The 19555-nt window shown below is 54.0% G+C and overlaps 7 protein-coding genes across 7 annotated transcripts; 5 read left to right on the forward strand and 2 right to left on the reverse strand.

The window, feature by feature from the left end:
- Positions 1–160: 160 nt before the first annotated feature.
- BKA78DRAFT_323912 (RAVE subunit 2/Rogdi) lies at positions 161–1710 on the forward strand. Its single transcript, XM_066889239.1, has 4 exons — positions 161–310; positions 369–554; positions 636–938; positions 997–1710. Exons 1-4 carry the CDS (start codon positions 245–247, stop codon positions 1471–1473), a joined length of 1032 nt encoding a protein of 343 aa, XP_066740643.1. The 5' UTR covers positions 161–244; the 3' UTR covers positions 1474–1710.
- A 227-nt stretch (positions 1711–1937) lies between these two features.
- Positions 1938–2634, forward strand: BKA78DRAFT_323917 (uncharacterized protein). Its single transcript, XM_066889240.1, has one exon. The coding sequence runs from the start codon at positions 1944–1946 to the stop codon at positions 2568–2570; it is 627 nt and encodes a 208-aa protein (XP_066740644.1). The 5' UTR covers positions 1938–1943; the 3' UTR covers positions 2571–2634.
- Positions 2635–4061: 1427 nt separating this feature from the next.
- Positions 4062–6980, reverse strand: BKA78DRAFT_257072 (RNA dependent RNA polymerase-domain-containing protein; the record flags this gene model as incomplete). Its single annotated transcript, XM_066885151.1, has 1 exon — positions 4062–6980. A coding segment is annotated over one exon (2919 nt), but the record flags the coding sequence as incomplete, so codon positions are not given.
- Positions 6981–9028: 2048 nt separating this feature from the next.
- On the reverse strand, positions 9029–13059 carry BKA78DRAFT_382722 (uncharacterized protein). The gene is made up of 7 exons (XM_066893044.1): positions 12942–13059; positions 12734–12881; positions 11908–12677; positions 11703–11855; positions 10296–11654; positions 10108–10245; positions 9029–10050 (listed from the first exon to the last, which is right to left on the reverse strand). Exons 1-7 carry the CDS (start codon positions 13011–13013, stop codon positions 9259–9261), a joined length of 3432 nt encoding a protein of 1143 aa, XP_066740646.1. The 5' UTR covers positions 13014–13059; the 3' UTR covers positions 9029–9258.
- A 986-nt stretch (positions 13060–14045) lies between these two features.
- On the forward strand, positions 14046–16178 carry BKA78DRAFT_323923 (D-lactate dehydrogenase mitochondrial precursor). Its single transcript, XM_066889241.1, has 4 exons — positions 14046–14363; positions 14494–15547; positions 15597–15784; positions 15831–16178. Exons 1-4 carry the CDS (start codon positions 14085–14087, stop codon positions 15963–15965), a joined length of 1656 nt encoding a protein of 551 aa, XP_066740647.1. The 5' UTR covers positions 14046–14084; the 3' UTR covers positions 15966–16178.
- A 105-nt stretch (positions 16179–16283) lies between these two features.
- Positions 16284–17679, forward strand: BKA78DRAFT_323927 (uncharacterized protein). Its single transcript, XM_066889242.1, has 4 exons — positions 16284–16391; positions 16445–16702; positions 16756–17487; positions 17541–17679. The coding sequence occupies exons 1-4, from the start codon at positions 16337–16339 to the stop codon at positions 17606–17608; spliced, it is 1113 nt and encodes a 370-aa protein (XP_066740648.1). The 5' UTR covers positions 16284–16336; the 3' UTR covers positions 17609–17679.
- Positions 17680–17929: 250 nt separating this feature from the next.
- Positions 17930–19132, forward strand: BKA78DRAFT_356160 (40S ribosomal protein eS4; the record flags this gene model as incomplete). Its single annotated transcript, XM_066892020.1, has 4 exons — positions 17930–17943; positions 18201–18623; positions 18722–19016; positions 19079–19132. The coding sequence occupies 4 exons, from the start codon at positions 17930–17932 to the stop codon at positions 19130–19132; spliced, it is 786 nt and encodes a 261-aa protein (XP_066740649.1).
- Between the last annotated feature and the right edge of the window lie 423 nt (positions 19133–19555).

A 19555-nucleotide genomic window follows, 5' to 3' on the forward strand; every position in this document is an offset into this window, starting at 1 on the left:
GCCATGGCCATGGGCCCAGTGGAACGCAGTCACCAGAGAATCGCTGCCGGATGGAGTAATGCCGCCCACGTGCATCTTCAATAGTGTTGGACAAGCAAACCACCCTTGCCGTCGATCTTCAAGGCCAAGCTCCCGCTTCCGCTCCCAGTCAAGTCGGGGCCTCCATGTCTCTCCACTCACAACTGCTCCACCAAGGTGCCACTCAACACCATCTTGACTCGTCAGCTCTCTACGTACATCCCAAATGGCCACCACCGTCTGGCCGCCCATCGCCCCCGACCAGCTCACCCGCGAAGAAGATGCGGCCCAGGTACTTGCGATAGCCAAATAGCCTGCAATCACCAAACCCCGCGAGCTAATACAGCCAGGCCCGCGAACTCCAATGGCTGCTGTCGTCGTTGCGAGACACGCTCAAGGTGCTCAAGGCCGGTCTGGAAGAGTGCGCCGCCCTGCTGGCTCCCTCGGAGAACGGGTCCACGCTAGTAGTATCCACGGTGCGCTCCGAAAGCCTCAAGGGCTTCGTGACGCGCGTGGGCGCTCGCATAGTCAAGGGCGTACGTCTGTGGCTTTTTCGCGCCTCTGACTCTCTTTCACCACAACCACCATCTTCTAACCCTGCGCGCTCTGCTGTTCAGGACATCAAGCTCCGCCTGCCTAGCTTGCCTCCGCCGCGCGGCGCCGCCAGCTACCCGCTGCTGATATCTCAAGCCCCCGAAGCCCCAACCTTGGTCGTCCACCAGCTGACGGCCGCCCGCACCCACATCAACTCGTGTCTGGATGTCGTCGACGTGACGACGTGGACCGGCGACTCCAAGAATGCAAACTTCATCTCTGGCCAGCTAGGCCTGCTCTACGACAACATTGAAGAGGCGCGCCAGGCCCTGCGCGGCGCATCGGACGTGCGGCCGCAGTGGTGGAACAATCCGGTCGATGAAAAGGTGAGGATACAAACAAACGACGACGACACGGCGCAGGAAACTTGACGATTCCCTCCAGATATTCGACCCCCCTCTCCCCGCCGACCTCTCCTTCCACATCTACCTGCAAGACGCCGCCATCATCCTCGAACTGCGCACCCTCGAGCCCCACGACCCCGCCTCGTCGTCCGACAACTCCATCTTCGGCTTCCGCCGCGCCCTCGCCGGCGCCCTGGGCGTCTCCACTGCCCCTGCCCACGACGAAGCCGACAAGGTCTTTGACTACGGGCCCGTCCCTGTGCACCGGCCCAGCAGCAGCAATAGCGGCAGTGCCAATGGCAACGGCGAGGGCGAGGGCGATGGCGACGGCAGCGGCGCGAGGACCAAGATGGTGACGCGGCAGGTCAAGGTGCGCGAAAAGGTGCGCGTCGAGAGTCAGGATCCCAACCTGATTGCCGCCATGGCCAAGCTGAATGCGCTTGAGCACCACCTTGCCCTGAGCCGCAAGGCGCTGGACATTGTCATGGGACGCGAGCCCGAAGACGATGCGGCGTGATGACTGGGAGTGTGCAGTCCCAGAGAAGGTAGGTCTGGATTGTAGATACGACGGTGGTGGTGGTACGGAATCATGTGGATCATTTGCTCTTATGGCGTTTCAAAATACCGGGTCTGGCAGGTCTGCTTTGGTTGGGGCTGCGTTGGCGTTTTGGAGCAGCGGGCAGTAAGGTTGCCTGGAGCAAAAGGAAATATTTATCAATGAATTCTGCTCAATGCAAGAGAGATATGTGTTTGAATGCTTGCTCCCTGTACCTTCACTCGAGCCCTAGAATCGACACTTCGCAGTGGTTGGAAAGCCCCATCCGCGCTTGACTGCAAAAGAAACGTCGACTATGTGGTAGAGCAGCTCTCTATGGCCATTTTTCTTCCAACTCCAACGTACGTCAAAGTGGTTGTTAATCGAGGCACTTGTATCCTCCATCCGCACCTGTACACTTCAAAACAGAACGAGGTCAAAAAAAGGTCAAAATGCCACTCATTCATTCAAGCAATCTGGTATCTGGTGGTGCACCCATGTCCACTCGCCAATCCTATCCAAGCATATCCGCTCCCTTATCCATGATTCTGATTTCGCCGTTCGTGGAGTGCCATGATAGCACCAAAGAAAGAGAAGGAGGAAAAGAGAAGGACCAGCAAGCTTCCCCGTCGAGCCAACCCGACAGGTTACTCCCGTCAGTCTGTCACTCTGAATCCGTTCTTCCAAGCAAAATTAGAGAAGGGAAAGGGGGAAAAGGGGAAAAGGGAAAACCTCTGATCAGACCGTCCATGATGCCATCGGCACTGTGCAAGAAATCAAGCAAGAGAGAGGGTAAGAAGAGACCACGTCTGCCAATTGACCATCCGCAAGTACCCATGCCGCCTCCGCCGTCATCTCAACGCCCGGTCGCCGCCGTCCGTCTAGCCAAAGCGCGACAGCAGCGAGCGCGTCGAGTTGGGCTTCACCTCGAGCGTCACCTCTTCATCATCCTCCTCGTCGTCATCCACCATCTTGTCTCTCTTCTCCTCGGGGGTCGTTGTGCCCTTGACTGCATCCTCTGCCTGACTCTGGCTTTGAGGTTGCGACTCCTTGACCTTCGACGCAGGCTGCTCAGATGAGACCGCCGTTCCTCCAGTTGCAGAAGCCGGAGATGATTCCCGTGTCGAAGTGTTGCTCGTGGGCGTGCTCGTCTTGGTTTTGGCCGCCATCAAGCGTTTGATGTACTCTGAACGATCGAAAGCCGCAGATGCCGCGCTCGGTGCCCTGCTCTGGCCAGGGCTCGCCGACATCCGATCCACCTTTTGTGTATGGACAGACGGCGTCACGTCCTTCTTTTGCGACATGGGCTTGACTCCTCCATGACTTCCAAAGGCAGTCTTGGGCGTGGACGAAGATGCCACACTTGATGTCCTGCTTTGACTAGCAACGGACGACGTCATGTTCTCCTTCTTCTCCATGGACATGCGTCCTCCTTGGCTTCCAGAGACGTTTGCAGGCGCCGAAGCACTCTCCAACGGCCTCTCCGCCTGTAACTGAGGCGTCGATTTTGTCTGCCGTTTCGCCTGGCTCATGAGCTGCGACAAGTCATCAAATGGCTGACGCGATGCCGCCGCCGCAGGTTCGACCGGGTCAAACTCCCCATCACCGACAAGCGTCACAGGCGTCGACGGGCTTGACACGTCAATTTCGCCTGACAGAACTTGGTGAATGGTGCCAGGCGAACTGGCCGACCGGGCTGTCTCAGGCCACCGGCGGCGATTATCTTTCGGTGGATTGATAGACTTTGGATCAATCCCAACAGCGGGGACTCCCGGGGGACCGGCTTGGAAGTTGACCGATGCGCTGTTCAGTCGAGTGTTCATGGGCAGACCAGTGGGAAAGGAACTTGCGCCAGCCGAGCCCATCAACGACTTGGGCTTCGTGTTTGGTCCTCCTGGTATCAACACGTCGCGGATGTACTGCTTCGGCCTATCAGCTGCCGCGTGGTCCTGATCCATTGGAGACACAGCGCGAGAGGAAGAGTTCTGAGGCGAAGAGAGAACCTCGCAAACATATTGTAGATCCCGCGTGCCAGTGACACCAATCTGGGGTGAGTGAGCGGCATCCTTTGGCCTGATTGGCAAGATTCCTCCAATGTGCTGGTTACTGCCAGCCATGCCCTCCTTCGAAGTGCTGATGGAACCAGTCTCTTTGACTTTGGTACTGGGAGAGAGCGGACGCTCAGTGTGCGACTTCCTTTCATCGATGGTGTCTTTCTCACTCAATGAGGAAGTTTTCTTGGGATCTCTTGGCTTGTTATCCTCGACATTCGGGTTCTCTGTGCTTAGCAAATCCTGTTTCGTTTTCGCAGCATCACTCTTGACGAAATCCTCATACGAGACAGGCTCTGTCGGCATCGTCGAGACATCCTTGAGAGTGTCGATGTACGGGTGCTGACTTGCGCTTGGTACGTCGCCGAACAAGTCCATGACCTCGTGGTGCTTGCGGTCCCCACGCATCAACATCTCATCTTCAGCGGTCAAATCGTTCGTCGTGAAGACCGGGTTCTTGGGCTTCTTCGTGCGTTGTGCGGCAGCTGACTGAACAGTGAAGTCGGGGACGAACTGTTCACCGGTGGCAATCTTGCCCAGTATATGCGCGAAGATCCAAGGAAAACTCATAAGAGGCATCTCAACCCGGTCGACCCTCTGATCTGCCTCTGACTTGGCTCGTTCGATCTGTGTCGCAGTGACGACGTACATGGCAGCGACGAAAGGAGCGAGAGTTTTGAAGTCTCTGCCACCAGCCTGCTCGATGCAGATGTTCTGAAATCGCTCTTTCAAAGCACCGCTAATACGACCAAACTCTTCGGTCATCTGATAGTCGCGACTTTGATTGTTGTGGTCAAGGATGAAGACACTCCAGACCTCAAACTCCGTGCCAATGCCGTGTTGCGCCATGATACGATGCACAGCAGTATCGTAGACCTGCTTGATGTCGGCTACTGTGATCAGGGTCTCTTCAGAGTGCTGATAGGCGTCCAAAATACGGCTATCGAATTTCGCGTCATAAACCGGCTCAAAGTCGACTTTCTGGACTTGGTCGAAAAGCTGGCCGAGGATTTTCTTGGAGTGGTAGATCTTGTCTGCCGGCCGATTCCTATTGGGCATAAAATGTGGGAACTTGGTAGCTCGCTGGTCTTTCTGCATGCGGGCAGGAACTCCCGACTTGGGGTAGTCAACTGCAGTCGAGTGGAGTTTGGCAAGGTCCACACACCGTGGGCTCTTGACACCAAGGTGCTCCCAGTCGGCAAGGGCAAGATGGTGTGTAGCGATTCGCCCTAGACTATCATTCTTGATGTACTCCACAAAGAAACGAGCAACGTCTTCGAGGTGCACCTCATCCACAAACATCTTGTCTGGCGGTGAAAAGTCCATTGGTTCGCACACGTAGGCCGGAATCAGAGACTTGTCCCAGATGACGATGTAGTCATCGCCATCAAGATCACCTCCTGAGCACATGTTTGGAAGATCTCGATCGCCAGTTTGAGGGAATACCAGGACATTCTTGAGATGGTGCAATGCAGGAACATCGACAGCGTGCACCACACGAATGTCTCCCGGGTGAAGCGACGGATTGCGGGCCACGATGCAGACACCCTCGATTACCTTGTAGTCGCCTTGCTTGTCTGGATCAGACACTTGAACGAAAACCTCGGGAACATCGAGCCGGTCCTCGAAGTGGCCTTTGAGGGTAGCAGTCTCGTCCACACAACCAAGCAAGAAGGCTCCGTCCTTGATGAAGATCTTTGCCTTTTCCTTGAGGTACTTGGTGTTCCAGCTTCTCCATAGTCGAAGGACAGACATGGTAAATGGGTCGTTGGCTGCCATGAAACCGCTTGCAATCATCTCGGCGATCGTAAGAGTCATCATGTTGAAGTCGATGTTTTTGTGAAGAAGATCTTGGGCAACAAGCTCATCACTCATAGCCTTAGTCAAGTCGGATACTTGCTCATCCTGCCTTTTGATGAAAGTGTCGCCCTCTACTCCGATTGATTCAAGCACGATGATGAGCTGCCGATTCAACGTCGCAGGCGCGAATTGAGACCATCGAATGATCTCCAGGCCGTCGTTTGACGAATCAAATTTGCGCTGGGACCTGCGCACGCGGACTTGGCCATCCTCGAGGCGCGGGTCTATCGCAAGAACACCTTTGCAGCCCCCAAGGCGGAACTGGAACAGTGAGGGAGGATCCTCGGCGGCGAAATGCAGGCCAAAGTCTTCTGCTATGTGTTTTGCAACAGAAATTGACAGCCTCCCAACCCCATCGGTGAAGGTGTATCCATTGCGGACAACGTCTTCTTCGCCCTTGACTTCCACTTCGATTCCGTGGACGGCTCTGGTCGTGGAGAAACACTGGCCCATCCGGGCAGCAAACCTCGCCACCTCGTGGATGCCGCGAAAGTCACCCATTTCCTGTCTGATGATGGAAGGTTCCATGCTATCCTCGCCACAGCCCATCAGTGGAGCAAAAAAGTATGCACCATGCTCTCGGAACTGGGAGTTGCCAAAAGCAAGAAACTTGTAGGATCGACCGGCTATGTTGATTCCGTTGCGCAGAGTCCGCCAAACTCTGCTGTAGATCTCATTGTCATTATCACCCTCAGTGCCATGTATTTTGCCTTCGTACTTTTCGTCACTGAACTTGACACGAAGGAAGTGGTCCTGCCACTGAGCGTAATCACGGATGACGCGATTTGAGATTTCGACGGTTGGTGTGGACAGATAGAGTGACGTCGGCGTGATTGTAAGCGATCGCGAATAGGCACAGTATTTGGGGATCGTTCTATCAGCCGGCTTCCGACTCAGAGGAAGGTCAAAAATGTCCATGGGATCGTAGAAGTGATTGCTGGAGTTTTCTGCGGCCTTCTCCAGAGTACTAATGGCACGGTTGGTACCCATGGATGCCAGATGTTCCATGAATTCGTGGGTGATGTTGTATTCACTGAAGATGCCATTCGAAAGACAGACCTCGAGCTGATAGCGCACTGCGAACGGAAGACTGATAGGTCCCTCAGCCGGATGGCTCTGATTAGCCATGGACTTAGGCGAGTTTGAACGACTGGCGCTCAACATGTCCCAAAATTGGCACGGCGCCCTCGGGATCGTGGTGATGACCTGTGTTTCGTTGAATTTGATGTTCCAATCAATCAGCGCTCGTCGCATTGTGTTGTACTTGTCGCCGTTGTCCCCGAAATGACTGATCTCCAATCGGTATACTGTCCAACGGCCGATGTCGATGGCGGGATCCATTTTTCTGAGCGCGATTGGAACATTCTTAAGCTCTTTGCGGGCATTGGTCACGTCGGTCTGACGGTACCAGCACTGCTTTTCGTTCCACACCGCCATTTCGGGCTTGTGAGTCGTATCCACATCGACTTTCCGGAAACACAGGGGTGGAAGCGGGAGGGGAATCGTCCAGATTCTACGGGTTGCCCTCTGATTGCCATAGCCGTGCACGGCAGCGGTCTCCTCGAAGATTTCATCCATCTGAGCCAGTGAAAGTCGGAAGAAGAGTTGCTGAGGCACCAGTTCCGTCCTCCCTTCGTTGACCATGGGAATTGTAAAGCGAATGGACATCTCTCGTCTCTGGAGGTTGACGGATATCCGGATGCCGTTGCCCCGTGGGCCACCGGCATTGGTTTCCCTCATCACCATCATCTCCGACGCCGAGTACATGAAGCCGATTTGCAATTTCTGCGCGCTGAGATTCTAATCTCTCTGTCAGCCTTGTCCATGTTCGGCGCTGCGCGTGACCAAATTGATGCAAAGAAGGTTCTCTTCCAAAGTTTTCGGCGCTGGAGCCTGCAGGTTCAGGACGACGCCGCAAGTGATTTGGCTGGAAGCTTGCAATCGGATACCAATGTTGCAGAGGCGGGCGTGCAGGTTCTAGGAAAGACGACTTACAATAACCTCGTCGTAGATCTGGCTCGGGTTCGCTGGGCTAGGCAAGGTGTGCTGTCGCGGCGGGCCCAACAACTCAATCTGGAGTCTCTGATGGATACCCTGGGGGTCCGACGCATGATAATCAGTCTCCCAAAAGGGCCGAGCTGGGACAGGACTGGGAGGGATTAGAGTATGTCAAGAACCACCGCGTTCTTACTTGCCTGAACGAGACAAAGGCCCTGGCATGGGTGCGAGAGGTCTTCTGCAATTCGATCCTGGAGATCTCACCCTCGCATTCGAACACCTTGTAGATATCCAAGGTCGTGGTGTTGAAGGGAAGGTCAACGACCTTGATCTTGAGCTCGTGCCATATCCTCCAGTTCTGAGGACCAATCTTGGCGCGCTGGGGCCTGGGGCTTGAAAAGCCAGACATATTGCTTGAGGCGCTTGAGCAACTCCAACGCGAAAAGGGTCTGGACGATGGCGGGGTGGGAGTGGTGTAGTGGTGGTGGTGGTTGGGCGCACGGCGGTGTCCTGGGGAAGATTTTTGAAGGTCGGCAGGGTACCGGGTGGTGGAAGATGGAGGCAGCTGCGTTTGGAAGGAACGGTTTGGAGTGAATGGTGCAGACATGGCCGGGGAGGCAGCTGCGTGATGGGAAGCCGCAGCCCAGGCATCTGTCCGTGCACTTAGCGCTTGTCCATCTAAAGGGCTCTGGTTTGAAGCTGAAGACCACATGTTTCTGGTGCCGGTGTTGTTGGGAGTGCTGCTGTTGAGCGTTTTAGGATGATGATGAAGATGGCATGCAAGCAATTTTGCGGTGGACAAGGAAGACCTCAGGACCTGGAGTCTGCTGCCGAGATACCACCATATCGTCAATTCCCTTGCCCATGTACTACTGCCATCAACACCTTGCAAACAGTGAATCTGGTTCTGTAGGCATCCAGGTAATTCAAAGGAAAGATAACGAGTAATCACCATCAGGGACAATGGATGGATTGGTGTTGCAGCCACTTCGCCTGATTACCTACCTCTCATGCTCTCCATGTGCTCCCTCCCTCTAGGTTGTCCTCGTGGAAAGTTTCTGCTGGCGTGGTGCACTTTGCGAGAAGACAGCCTTATAGCGCGAAAACTCAATGCGTCATTAGCATACGCATTTGCCTCGCCATTACTTTGACGCGTCTGCATGGCAGCCTGCTCTGGAAGCGGATGTGCTGCTCAACCATCATCATCAGTGTGTCGTCTCAGTATCAAAGAGGGGCAAATATACTTTGTTTGAGTTTTTAGGATTTCAGTGTTCTTTCTAAATCTTCTGCTAGGTGCGGCAGCGACTGTCGAAGCCTAGATCAGAATCCAGTGACCAGCCTTGAACGCGATTCCGGCGCTTTGTACTGGCTGCAGAGAAAATCGACGTTTGAGTGTGATTGGCATTGGATGAAGATGTTTGTTCGGGGCCCGGTGTCTGCTAGACGTCGTTTGCTACCCGGAACCGGGTTTGTGGAGCCCCCTTGCAAGATCGTTGACCAAAACAAACGCCCACATCAGGAGATTGGCTGTTGCCAAGGAGGTACATCCAAATCCTGGAATGCAGGTCCGCGTGGGGCATTGCCATGCAGTTATCCGCCAGTCTGGTGTGGATCCTGTGCACCGGCACCGCGCTACGCGTCGGCGGCATGTGACTAGTCATAAGCAGTCGCAAAACGGCAAAAAGAAAAGTGTACGAGATGTCAGAGGATATTAAAATCGGAGAAACCTCACCTCCATCCCTATCAGGTCCAAGTAATGCTTCTTGCGATCGGTCATTTCTATCCAGGGTATGTATCACAGCTCTTGCGTCCAGGTTTCCCAAAACTTGAATCACAACCAATCCCTCAAAGCAAACACTCAGAGTTCAGTGGTAGTCTCGTCGCCGAACTCCTCATGTCTTTCAGTGGCCAATTTTCCGCTCGGCGTGAAAGGTGTAGCGTCCAGGAGCTCGCTGGCATCAAAGCTGCCGATATTCATGTCCTCCGTTCTAGCTTTCCCCATGTCATCTGATTCTTCGAATTCCACACTCTTTCCACCTCGCCCTGCATCTGCAAGCTTTCGTTGCGGCGACTGATTGCCTTTGAGCAGAGTCACGTCCTCCAAAGCTCTTCGCTGGACCATTGAGTCCGTTGCCATCGAGGGCCTCCCGCGGGAAATTTTACTGGATCGTCTCCTGGCTCCAAGAGACTCTGCAGTCGTAGTAGGTGCCGTGATCGAGGGCTTCAGCGTCGGCACCTTGAATGGCTGCTGCGGCACAGCCTGCTGCGCCTGCTGTCCTCTTCTTGGCTTCGAGCGCTTGGGGGTCGGTCCGCTGCGGTACCTGTTGTCACTCTCGTCCGTTGCCATTCCAGGAGAGAGCGGGAAATCCGAGTGCTGCGACGCAGCCATGTCGCCGTACTCATCATCCTCAGAGCCGAAATCGGTATCCTGGAATGTCCGGCGACGGCTATTGCGGCCGGGTGTACTCGGGACGTTAACAGTCGAGGCTCTTGCAAGAGAGCGACGAGTGGACTGGCGGCTTTTGGTCTCCTGTCCGAAGCCCATCGCGTTCATCAGACGCTCCTTCATGGCCTGGGCTTGTTCGAGCTCTTCCTCAGCAGCGGAAAGATCAGCTTTGGTTTCTGATAGCGTCTCTTTGAACATCCGGATCTAAGTATAATCTCATCAGCTTGGGACATTTGTACAATGCAGCGAAATATGACAAACCTCTTCCCGAAGTTGGGCGATGCTCTCGTCGCGAGACTGAAGCTCTTGTCTGCCAACTTCTTGCCCCCGCACGAGGCCTGAGATTTCTTCCTGAGCTGCTTGCAATTTTGCTTCGAGTGACCCTTGCGTGATATGTGCCTAGCAGATGTCAGGTATAGACTAGACGAGTAGAGGTCTTTGTTTCTCACCTCGTCTCTGGTCTTTTGCAGCTCTCCCTGGCTCGTTCGACGCAAAGCCTCCATCTCTTCGACCAAGCCAGCGACTTTGCTCTGATGCTCTTCTTGGAGGCTTTCTACAGTCGCGCGAGACTCACGCAACGCCTGAGCCAGGACCTCGCCGTCCGACTTGAAGGCTTCAATCTCTCCTTGAAGCTCCGAAATTTTGGTCTCGGACTCGGCCTTGGCTTTCCTCTCCTCTTCTAGTTGGCTAAGAGCAACCTCGACCTGTTGTGCAAGCTCCACATTGGCTGTCTTCTCTTCTGCAAATGCTTGGGTCTTCTCCAGCAGATTCTGCTCTAATTCCTCTGTGTGAGTGCACAAGCGCTGCATCTCGGTCTCCTTCTCTTCTGCTGCAGTTTCGGTTGTAATCAGGAGTGCGCGAAGGTCCGCTTCTTTCCTGTCAAACTCCCGACGAGCAGCGTCAAGAGTCTCGTCTGCCTCCCGAATCGCCTTTTCCAGAGAGCCTTGCAAGTCTTCTAGTCGTTCCTCGAGTGTATCGTTGCGCTCGCAAACAGTCTTGAGCTCCGCTTCCACCTGAGACTTTTCATTCTCGAGGCCTTGCATGCAGAGCTCTCGATCAATTTCTCTCCCTTCGAGTTCGCTCGCTTGTGTCACCAAATCCTGATTCTGTTCTTGCAACCGATCTATCTCTGCCTGTAGCTCTTGGTTCTTTCTTCTTTCTGCCCGAAGTGGCTCTTCGACGGTCTCACATCTTGTCTCCAAGTCTCGACACACTTCACCGACTCGGCGTTCGATCAATTCAACACGGAGGCGATCCTGCTTCTGCAGCTCTGCGGCAAGCCGATCCCGCCAGTCGTAGCTTTCAGGTTGGGTGCGAGGGGTGCACGGTTGTTGGAACAGAGAAAGCGTGCCAGTGTTTGGCCTGGTCATTTGTTCGTGACGGCACGAGGCTATCGGTGTTGCGAGTTCAAGCTGCTTTTGAAGAAGCTGGGTCGCAATTTGCGCTTCTACACCAATCTCATCTGACTGTGAGAGGAGGGCCGCGCGTAAGATCGTGGAGGCAATGGTGAGAGAAAGGCGTTGGCTTTGCTCGTGCTTGAAATTTGGGCAGGAATGGGCGGTATTGGATGGTTTGGCAGACTGCTGTGCTGGATGCGCCAGGAACTTTTGCAAATGTGGTCGGAAGTCGTCCGCCGCGATGGCGAGTAGGATGCCTCTTCGGACAGGCGCGCACTCCATGAGTACACCATTCAAAAGGTCGACAATTAATCTCAATCTTCCGTACTCGAGGCCACTGGTTGATGAGTCCATCGCCCCATTGATGCAGTGCCGCAAAAGGTCCCGGATAAAGTCCTCTTCAAAATAAGGCTGTCATTGGTCAGAATTGATTTCTTAGATTCTAGTTTCGAGGCTCACTGCGTAGTGTGACCATGACGTATCCAAGGCAACACATAGCAGACGTAAGTTGCTGATTGCGGGACTGGCTGCTAGGACGGCCTTGGAGTATGCTCTGGTCACATGTTTTGGAATCGGCTTTTTCTCGTGGAGCAGCCCGACCATGGCAAGTCCCTCATCTCAAAGTCAGTATCAATCTTGATCTTTCAAGACAGTCATAACTCACTTGAAGTTGCACTACTGGATTAGCAGTGAGTTTCATGGCCTTCTCGATCAGCTTTCCGACAAACTTTGAGGATTCCTTGTGCTCCACGTAGGACTGCCTGACATCGCTAGGAATGACCGTAAGAACCTCAATCGCTATCTTAAGGCTTCGGAGGGCAGCATCGTCAAAGTCTCTGGCTCCCGTGGCGCATATTCTGAGAACCATGGTCGTAATCCAGTTGACAGTTGAGTGTGCGGCCGAGCCCTTGAACACTCGAACGATTTCTTCCATGGATCCATTGTGATTGGAGCGGCCGGGGGATGATGACTGTGAAGTTTGAGAAGAGGGGTCGCTGTGCGAGGACTTTCGAGAAGAACGAGGTTCCAGCAACGTTGCAAGGATACCCAAGTAGAGGATCTGCATTCGGTAACTCTCCAGCTCTTTGCCAGTGGTGCCCTTCTCTCTGAGAAACCTGTAGCTTCTTTCCTCAAAATGATCGAGGAATTCTGTTGGCAGGAGTCTGAGCAGATCGTGACAGGGTCCGTTCAGAAGCGTGTACACATTGCTAACATTCTGCTCGTTGGTACATTGGACAGCTCTCTCGAAAACTTGCATGAAAAAGTCTTGGGCAGAGTAGGGTAGTGGAATGGAAGCCGGCAATGGATCCGAAAGCAGAGAAATGCAGGTATCAGAGATGTCTGCACTTCCAGAGCTTTTCGCTTCTCGAAGGAACCCATCCAGAATGGTAGGGTCTTGTGTGAGAAACTCATCTCGGAAAGGGGGCGCAAGTGCTGAACATATGTCAGCTTTTGGTGAATGACACAGAAAGGGTCGATCATTTAGGTACCGAGTTTCTGGATTACCTGCAAGGTATCCGGCCAGAGCTGCAAGGCTTCTCTGACGCATTTTGCCAACGGACATACAACGCACTTGGAGCTGAGAGCCCAGGTACGTATGGTAACGCTGTCGCATTCTAGGAGAATGTCATGTAATTTCTGAAATTGTAAGAGGTCAGCATGGGGGCAAAACAAACAGTCCAGACCTTACAGACACACCTTGAAGGAGACAGCATAAGGAGAGGAAACTATGCGATTGACCTCGGTGGTCAAGACATCCAACGAGCCCATGATGGAATCGGTTGTCGGATGTCGGGACCCCGGGATGCCAGTCGCGAGTGTCGAGATGGTTGAGACGCGTCGGTCGCGTTGTTGGTTTCCACCCGACCTGACCCAAACAGTTTCCTGCCCGGCAACCGTCACGCACGGACCACATGTTAAATCCGGACCCCTCGGACTTTTGCTCTCCACCCTCTTGGACTTCTCTTTCATCATCCGACTCTTCTATCGTTCCTCCATATCTTTGTTGTGGAACACATCCGACCTCCATCGTCGCGACTACTCCCACTTTCTACCGTCGCCACTGTTCTTATCGGGAAATGCCAGAGCTGGCGTCACACCGGAATCCTTGGCTTGCGGCGCCGTCGTGCAAAGCCCTTCGGAATGACGCAGCGATAGCCGCATTCACAACGAGCCAGGGACCACGGCAGATTGCCATCACCTCCAATGTGATAGCTGGTCGATCTTTCGATACCTCCTTACCCTAGGACGACAATGACGGTTGAAATTATTTGAGCAGACGGCACTAATTGAATGGTCGGCTCCAAGCAATGTGAGCAAGTTGGAAGTACTACAAATACAAGCAGTCTGGAAGATAACCGTCATCCGATTGCGGCCTCGACCAAAATGCGAGCTGTGCCTCTTCCATCAATCACCTTCCCCGCAATCTTTTCCGCCCTTTGCCCTGCGGCTGATCTTGCGAGACGCGGAATTGCTTTGTGTTGCACGCGCCTTGGGCCACGGGCGAAGCTTTCCTCATGGCCAATCGCAACCCATCTACATTTTGCTTGGCCAATGGCTCGTCTGTTCCATCGGAGTCATCTGCCGGTCAACGCCATCATGAGCCCGGCACAATCAGTCCCCATCCACCATTATACGCCTTGCGGTTGTCAACTTTGCCCCACTTCAATGGCTTACGCTCCGTACCCCGCCAGCTAGTCGCCCCTGTACGGAGTAGTAATAGGCCGATCGATTCCATCGAGCAATAACGCCATAAGCAGCTTTTCCCCCGTCTGATGGATTGTTGAAAATAACTTCCACTTCGTTCGCCATTTGCCTTCCTCCTCTGCCCGCTCCATCACCATGTTCAGGTTAGCAAGAAGATTCCCAAAACCTGCCACCAACTCAATTCGAGGGTCTTTTTCGAGCCAGACCCGGAGAAACGCCGCACAGAAAGTAAATCGTTCCTCGGTGGAGTCTGGCCAGGTTGCATTCTGGACCACTGGTCGCGTGCTGCTTTTGACTGCTTTGACTGGGTCGCTCACCTACGCGTATGGACTCAATGGGACGGGCTCTTCTTTCAAGTCATTAGGTTTTACACCAAAGGCGCCCAAATATGCTACGAGACAAGAAATGGAGAAGGTACTGTCGCTCTGGCATGTGGCCTTCGTGTCGTTCATAATTCTGCAATCACCAACAAACATTGGACCCCCTTTGAAATTTCTCCCATAGGCAGCATTGCCCGAAAGTTGCGGTGGCTAACGTTTTGTAGGCAATTGACGAGGCGAGGTCAATTCTTGGGGAGAGTGCGCTTAGTACAGACGACGAAGACCTCAAGATACACGGCTACTCGGAATGGTCATCCATCAACATTGACCAGTTACCGGTTGCCGTGGCCTACCCAAAGTCAACTGAAGAAGTATCTCAGATTGCAAAGATATGCCAGAAGTACAAGATCCCGATGATCCCGTTTTCTGGTGGATCTAGTCTTGAGGGCAATTTTTCCGCCCCTTTTGGAGGATTCAGCATCGACTTTGCCTTCATGGATCAGATCTTGGAACTCCATGAAGACGATATGGATGTCGTTGTTCAACCATCGGTTGCGTGGATGGACTTGAACACGAAAATCAAGGACACGGGACTATTCTTCCCCGTAGACCCTGGACCATCTGCAAAGATTGGGGGCATGGTTGGCACAAGCTGCAGTGGAACCAATGCTGTAAGGTACGGCACCATGAAGGATTGGGTGGTCAACCTGACTGTTGTTCTTGCGGACGGAACAGTGATCAAGACTCGAAGGCGACCTAGGAAGACTTCCGCTGGATACAACCTTACCAATCTCTTCATTGGTTCCGAAGGCACGCTCGGCATTGTCACCGAAGTCACTCTGAAGCTGGCAGTGATTCCCCAGGAGACTAGCGTGGCCGTGGTCACTTTCCCGACAATTCGCGACGCCGCCAGCGCAGCCTCGAAAATCATGCGCGCAGGCATACCCGTCGCCGCGCTGGAAATCATGGACGATGTGCAGATGAGCGTCATCAACAGGGTCGGATCTACGAAACGAAAGTGGCAAGAGATGCCGACGGTATTCTTCAAATTCTCTGGGACGAAGGCCGGCGTGCATGAAAATATTGGTCTTGTTAAGGCCATTGCAAAGTCGAACAAGGGAGGAGAGTTCATGTTTGCGAAGAATACCGAGGAGCAGCACGAACTGTGGTCGGCCAGGAAGGAAAGTCTGTGGAGCATGCTGGCACTGAGGACCGCCGATCAAGAGGTATGGTCGACGGACGTGGCAGTTCCATTGTCGAGGTTGCCCGACATCATTGGTAAGTGCCCCAGATCCTACTCTTCCGGCTGTGGTTAATCGTGTCTCAGAGGTTTCCAAAAAGGAGATGGACGAAATGGGACTCTTTGCTACCATCCTCGGCCACATTGGTGACGGAAACTTCCATATGGGCGTCCTTTACAACAGGAAGGACCCCAAGGAACGTGCAGCGGTCGAGAAGTGTGTTTACAGCATGGTCGACCGTGCGCTCGAGATGGATGGTACATGCACCGGAGAGGTAGGTTTGCGACTGGTGTGTCAACATACTTGCTAACGTCTTCCAGCATTCTGTTGGGCTTGGAAAGAAGTCGTATCTCGTCAAAGAACTGAGTCCTGAGACCATTGAGGTGATGAAGAGTGTCAAGCGTTCTCTCGATCCGGACTGGTTGCTCAATCCTGGAAAGATTATGGACTACTAAGAGCGAATTATCGAAAAGTAGACGTCCCCACAGAAGGGATCTCTTTTAGAGAACTTGGGAGGATAGAATGGTTTCGGTTCAAATGCATCCATTATGGAGCTCTGGTCTTCAAGTTGATGGGTTCAAGACAGCATCTAGAATGCGATGAGTTCCAACTGGCATTCAAAAGTACAATGGCTTTCCTTTAGCTAGATGGCTCAGTAGAAGTATGGCATTATTACTTCTAATTGTTCGTGGTTGGACGGACCACCTCATCTCAGACCACCCGTGCGAGACCCTGCGTCATTGCCCCGCGAGAAAAAGTGCCCGCCGACAACGGCCAGTGACTCTTCTCGCACCCCTCACACATCACCCTCCACAACACCACCATAATGGACGTTCAGAGCTTTACCTCTACCAACCGCAACTTTCCCAAGAAGAAGTGCGGTCAGTAAATTGCGACACCCATTGGAGCAAGCATTGACGTAGATTGGCCACAGGTGTCCTCGGCGCAACTGGCTCCGTTGGCCAGCGCTTTATCCTCCTCCTCGCACTCCACCCGCATTTCACTCTCCATGCTGTCGGTGCCTCTGAGCGTTCTGCCGGCAAGAAATACAAGGATGCGGTCAAGTGGAAGCAGGCTCTGCCCATGTCCAAGGAATTGGGCGAGCTTGTCGTGAAGAAGTGCGTCCCCGAGGAATTCGCTGACTGCGACTTGGTCTTCTCGGGCCTGGACAGTGATGTCGCTGGCGACGTTGGTGGGTCATTCCTGCTTGAAAGTCCTAAATGGATGCTGACAAGAGCTTTGAAGAAATGGCCTTCCTCAAGTCCAACCTCCACGTCTTTTCCAACGCAAAGAACTACCGCCGTGACCCCCTCGTCCCGCTCGTCGTCCCTACTGTAAACATTCCCCACCTTGATGTCATCCAGCACCAGCGTAAGCAATACAACCTCGAAAAGGGCTTCCTCGTGTGCAACTCAAACTGCGCTGTCATTGGCATCGTCATTCCCTTCGCTGCGCTGCAGGCCAAGTTCGGCCCCGTATCGGAAGTCTCTGTCGTCACCATGCAGGCAGTCTCGGGTGCAGGCTACCCCGGTGTCAGCACTATGGACATGATTGACAATGTGGTGCCCTTCATCTCGGGAGAAGAAGACAAGCTGGAGACTGAGGCCCAGAAGATTCTGGGTTCCGTCAACGGGGACGTCACTGGATTTGTTGACCAGCCTCTCAAGGTCTCGGCTGCATGCAACCGTGTGCCAGTTCTGGATGGCCACACTGCCTGCGTCAGTCTGCGCTTCGCAAAGAGGCCGGCGCCGAGCGCCGAAGAGGTCAAGCAGGCCATGAGGGAGTACGTCAGCGAGGCGCAGAAGCTGGGTTGCCCCAGTGCCCCTGAAAGAGCCATCGTAGTCATGGACGAGCCCGACAGGCCCCAACCTAGGCTGGATAGGGAGACGGACAGAGGGTACGCCGTCAGTGTTGGCAGAATAAGGGAGGATGAGAGCGGAATCTTTGACATTAAGTTTGTCGCACTCAGCCACAACAGTAAGTTCCTTCCGCAAACACGGACGAAATTCTCAAAGCTGACCATCATCTAGCCGTCATTGGTGCTGCTGGATCCTCCATCTTGAATGCGGAGGCTGCTGTGCTCAAGGGCTACGCCTAATTTTGACGATTGGGACATTTTGGAGGGTAGATAAAAGCAAACAAAGATACCTAAAATCAAGTGATTCAGTCATCTACAAGACCAAAATTTCATAATAATGTCTGCAAGAGAACGTGTTCCCCGCAATGTTTGCCAAAGCCTGCCCCAGCATGCCGACCACTTTTTGTGCACGGACCACGGGTGATCATCGGCTCCAGCGCGTTAGTCAGCGCACACAGCGAAAATCAACCATGGCCTGCCTCGCTACCCATCTTTTCGACCACGACCGGCGACGACTCGACAACCACCCTCCTCACCACCGTCAACTAGGATACCGCAACCATGGCCCGTGGACCGTAAGTCCTTCCGCAAACCGATCTCGATTGGCATCGCTCTGCCCGGATTCCGCCTCCGCTTCGAACGCTCGCGTTTTGCCGCGCCAATTTCGACGATACCGCTTGGAGGACGAGTCTTGAGACGAATCGTCGGAATCTCGAGAGGCTTTGACAAGTGGATCACGGCAAAGATGCGCGGCTAAAACGCGAGACGGAGTGGAAGAGCAGATGCCAGAGTCAACACCTTGAAGGCGGCATGGCTGACAGACCTCTCACAGCGTCAAGCACCAAAAGCGCCTTAGCGCTCCCTCCCACTGGCTTCTGGACAAGCTGTCCGGTGCCTACGCTCCCAAGGCTTCGCCCGGTCCCCACAAGCTGCGCGACTGCATGCCCCTCATCGTCTTCATCCGCAACCGCTTGAAGTACGCCCTCAACGGCCGCGAGACCAAGGCCATCATGATGCAGCGCCTCGTCAAGGTCGACGGCAAGGTCCGCACCGACGTCACCTTCCCCGCTGGCTTCATGGACGTCATCTCCATTGAGAAGACCGGCGAGCACTTCCGTCTCGTCTACGACACCAAGGGCCGCTTCACCGTCCACCGCATCACCAACGAGGAGGCCGAGTACAAGCTTGGCAAGGTCAAGCGCGTCCAGCTCGGCAAGGGCGGAATCCCCTTCTTGGTTACGCACGATGCGAGAACGTGAGTTGCTCCGCATCCATCAGACGTTGGACCAAGTTTGGGCGATGTCTGGTGAGTCCATGGAGAATTTTTGGTTACTGACCAGAGCCGCAACACAGCATCCGCTACCCCGACCCTCTGATCAAGGTCAACGACACCGTCAAGATTGACCTCGCGACTGGCAAGATCGCCGACTTCATCAAGTTCGACACTGGTGTCATCGCCATGGCCACCGGTGGTCGTAACATGGGTCGTGTTGGTGTCATCACCCACCGTGAGCGTCACGACGGTGGCTTCAACATTGTCCACATCAAGGACGCTGTTGACAACGAGTTCGCCACCCGTGAGAGCAACGTCTTCGTCATCGGCAAGGAGAAGCCCTGGATCAGCCTGCCCAAGGGCAAGGGTGTCAAGGTACGAATCAACAAACCGCAAAAAGCGTCGACAGCCGAACAAAATGCTAACACGTCGCACAGCTCACCATCGCCGAGGAGCGTGACCGCCGCCGCGCCGCCGCCATTGCCAGGTAAATGCCTTGCGACGACGTGCAGGAGGGAAAATATCCAGAACCGAGATGGTAGGTTGTTGAAGGGTCTGTCGGAGTGGAGGAGTCCAGAGTGCTTTTTCCATAGCAGCCACGCCATGCCCATTGCCAGCCCAGGAACGGGCCGGCGCCCACAAAATTCAATACCAACGCGGTCCATGCAAAAATGGAACCAATTTCATGATACCACCCGAGGCGCTTTTGCTTCTTGACTTCCGATATCTGTACTGCTGCTGCTGCTGCCAAGTGCCTGTGAGAGACTTCAGTCTGTTTCCTTGCGTCGATTGTCGTCAGAGCCAAGAGCATGGACGTGCGTGCGTCAGCTCGATGTGATGCAGGCGAGTTTTGCATCAAGTCGGCGCGACGAATGGATGAATTGCTTGATGCAGCGGCGCTTCCACCCAAAGGC

This window comes from Phyllosticta capitalensis (assembly GCF_038381095.1).
Source record: "Phyllosticta capitalensis strain CBS 128856 chromosome Unknown BKA78scaffold_10, whole genome shotgun sequence".
Lineage (NCBI taxonomy): Eukaryota > Fungi > Ascomycota > Dothideomycetes > Botryosphaeriales > Phyllostictaceae > Phyllosticta > Phyllosticta capitalensis.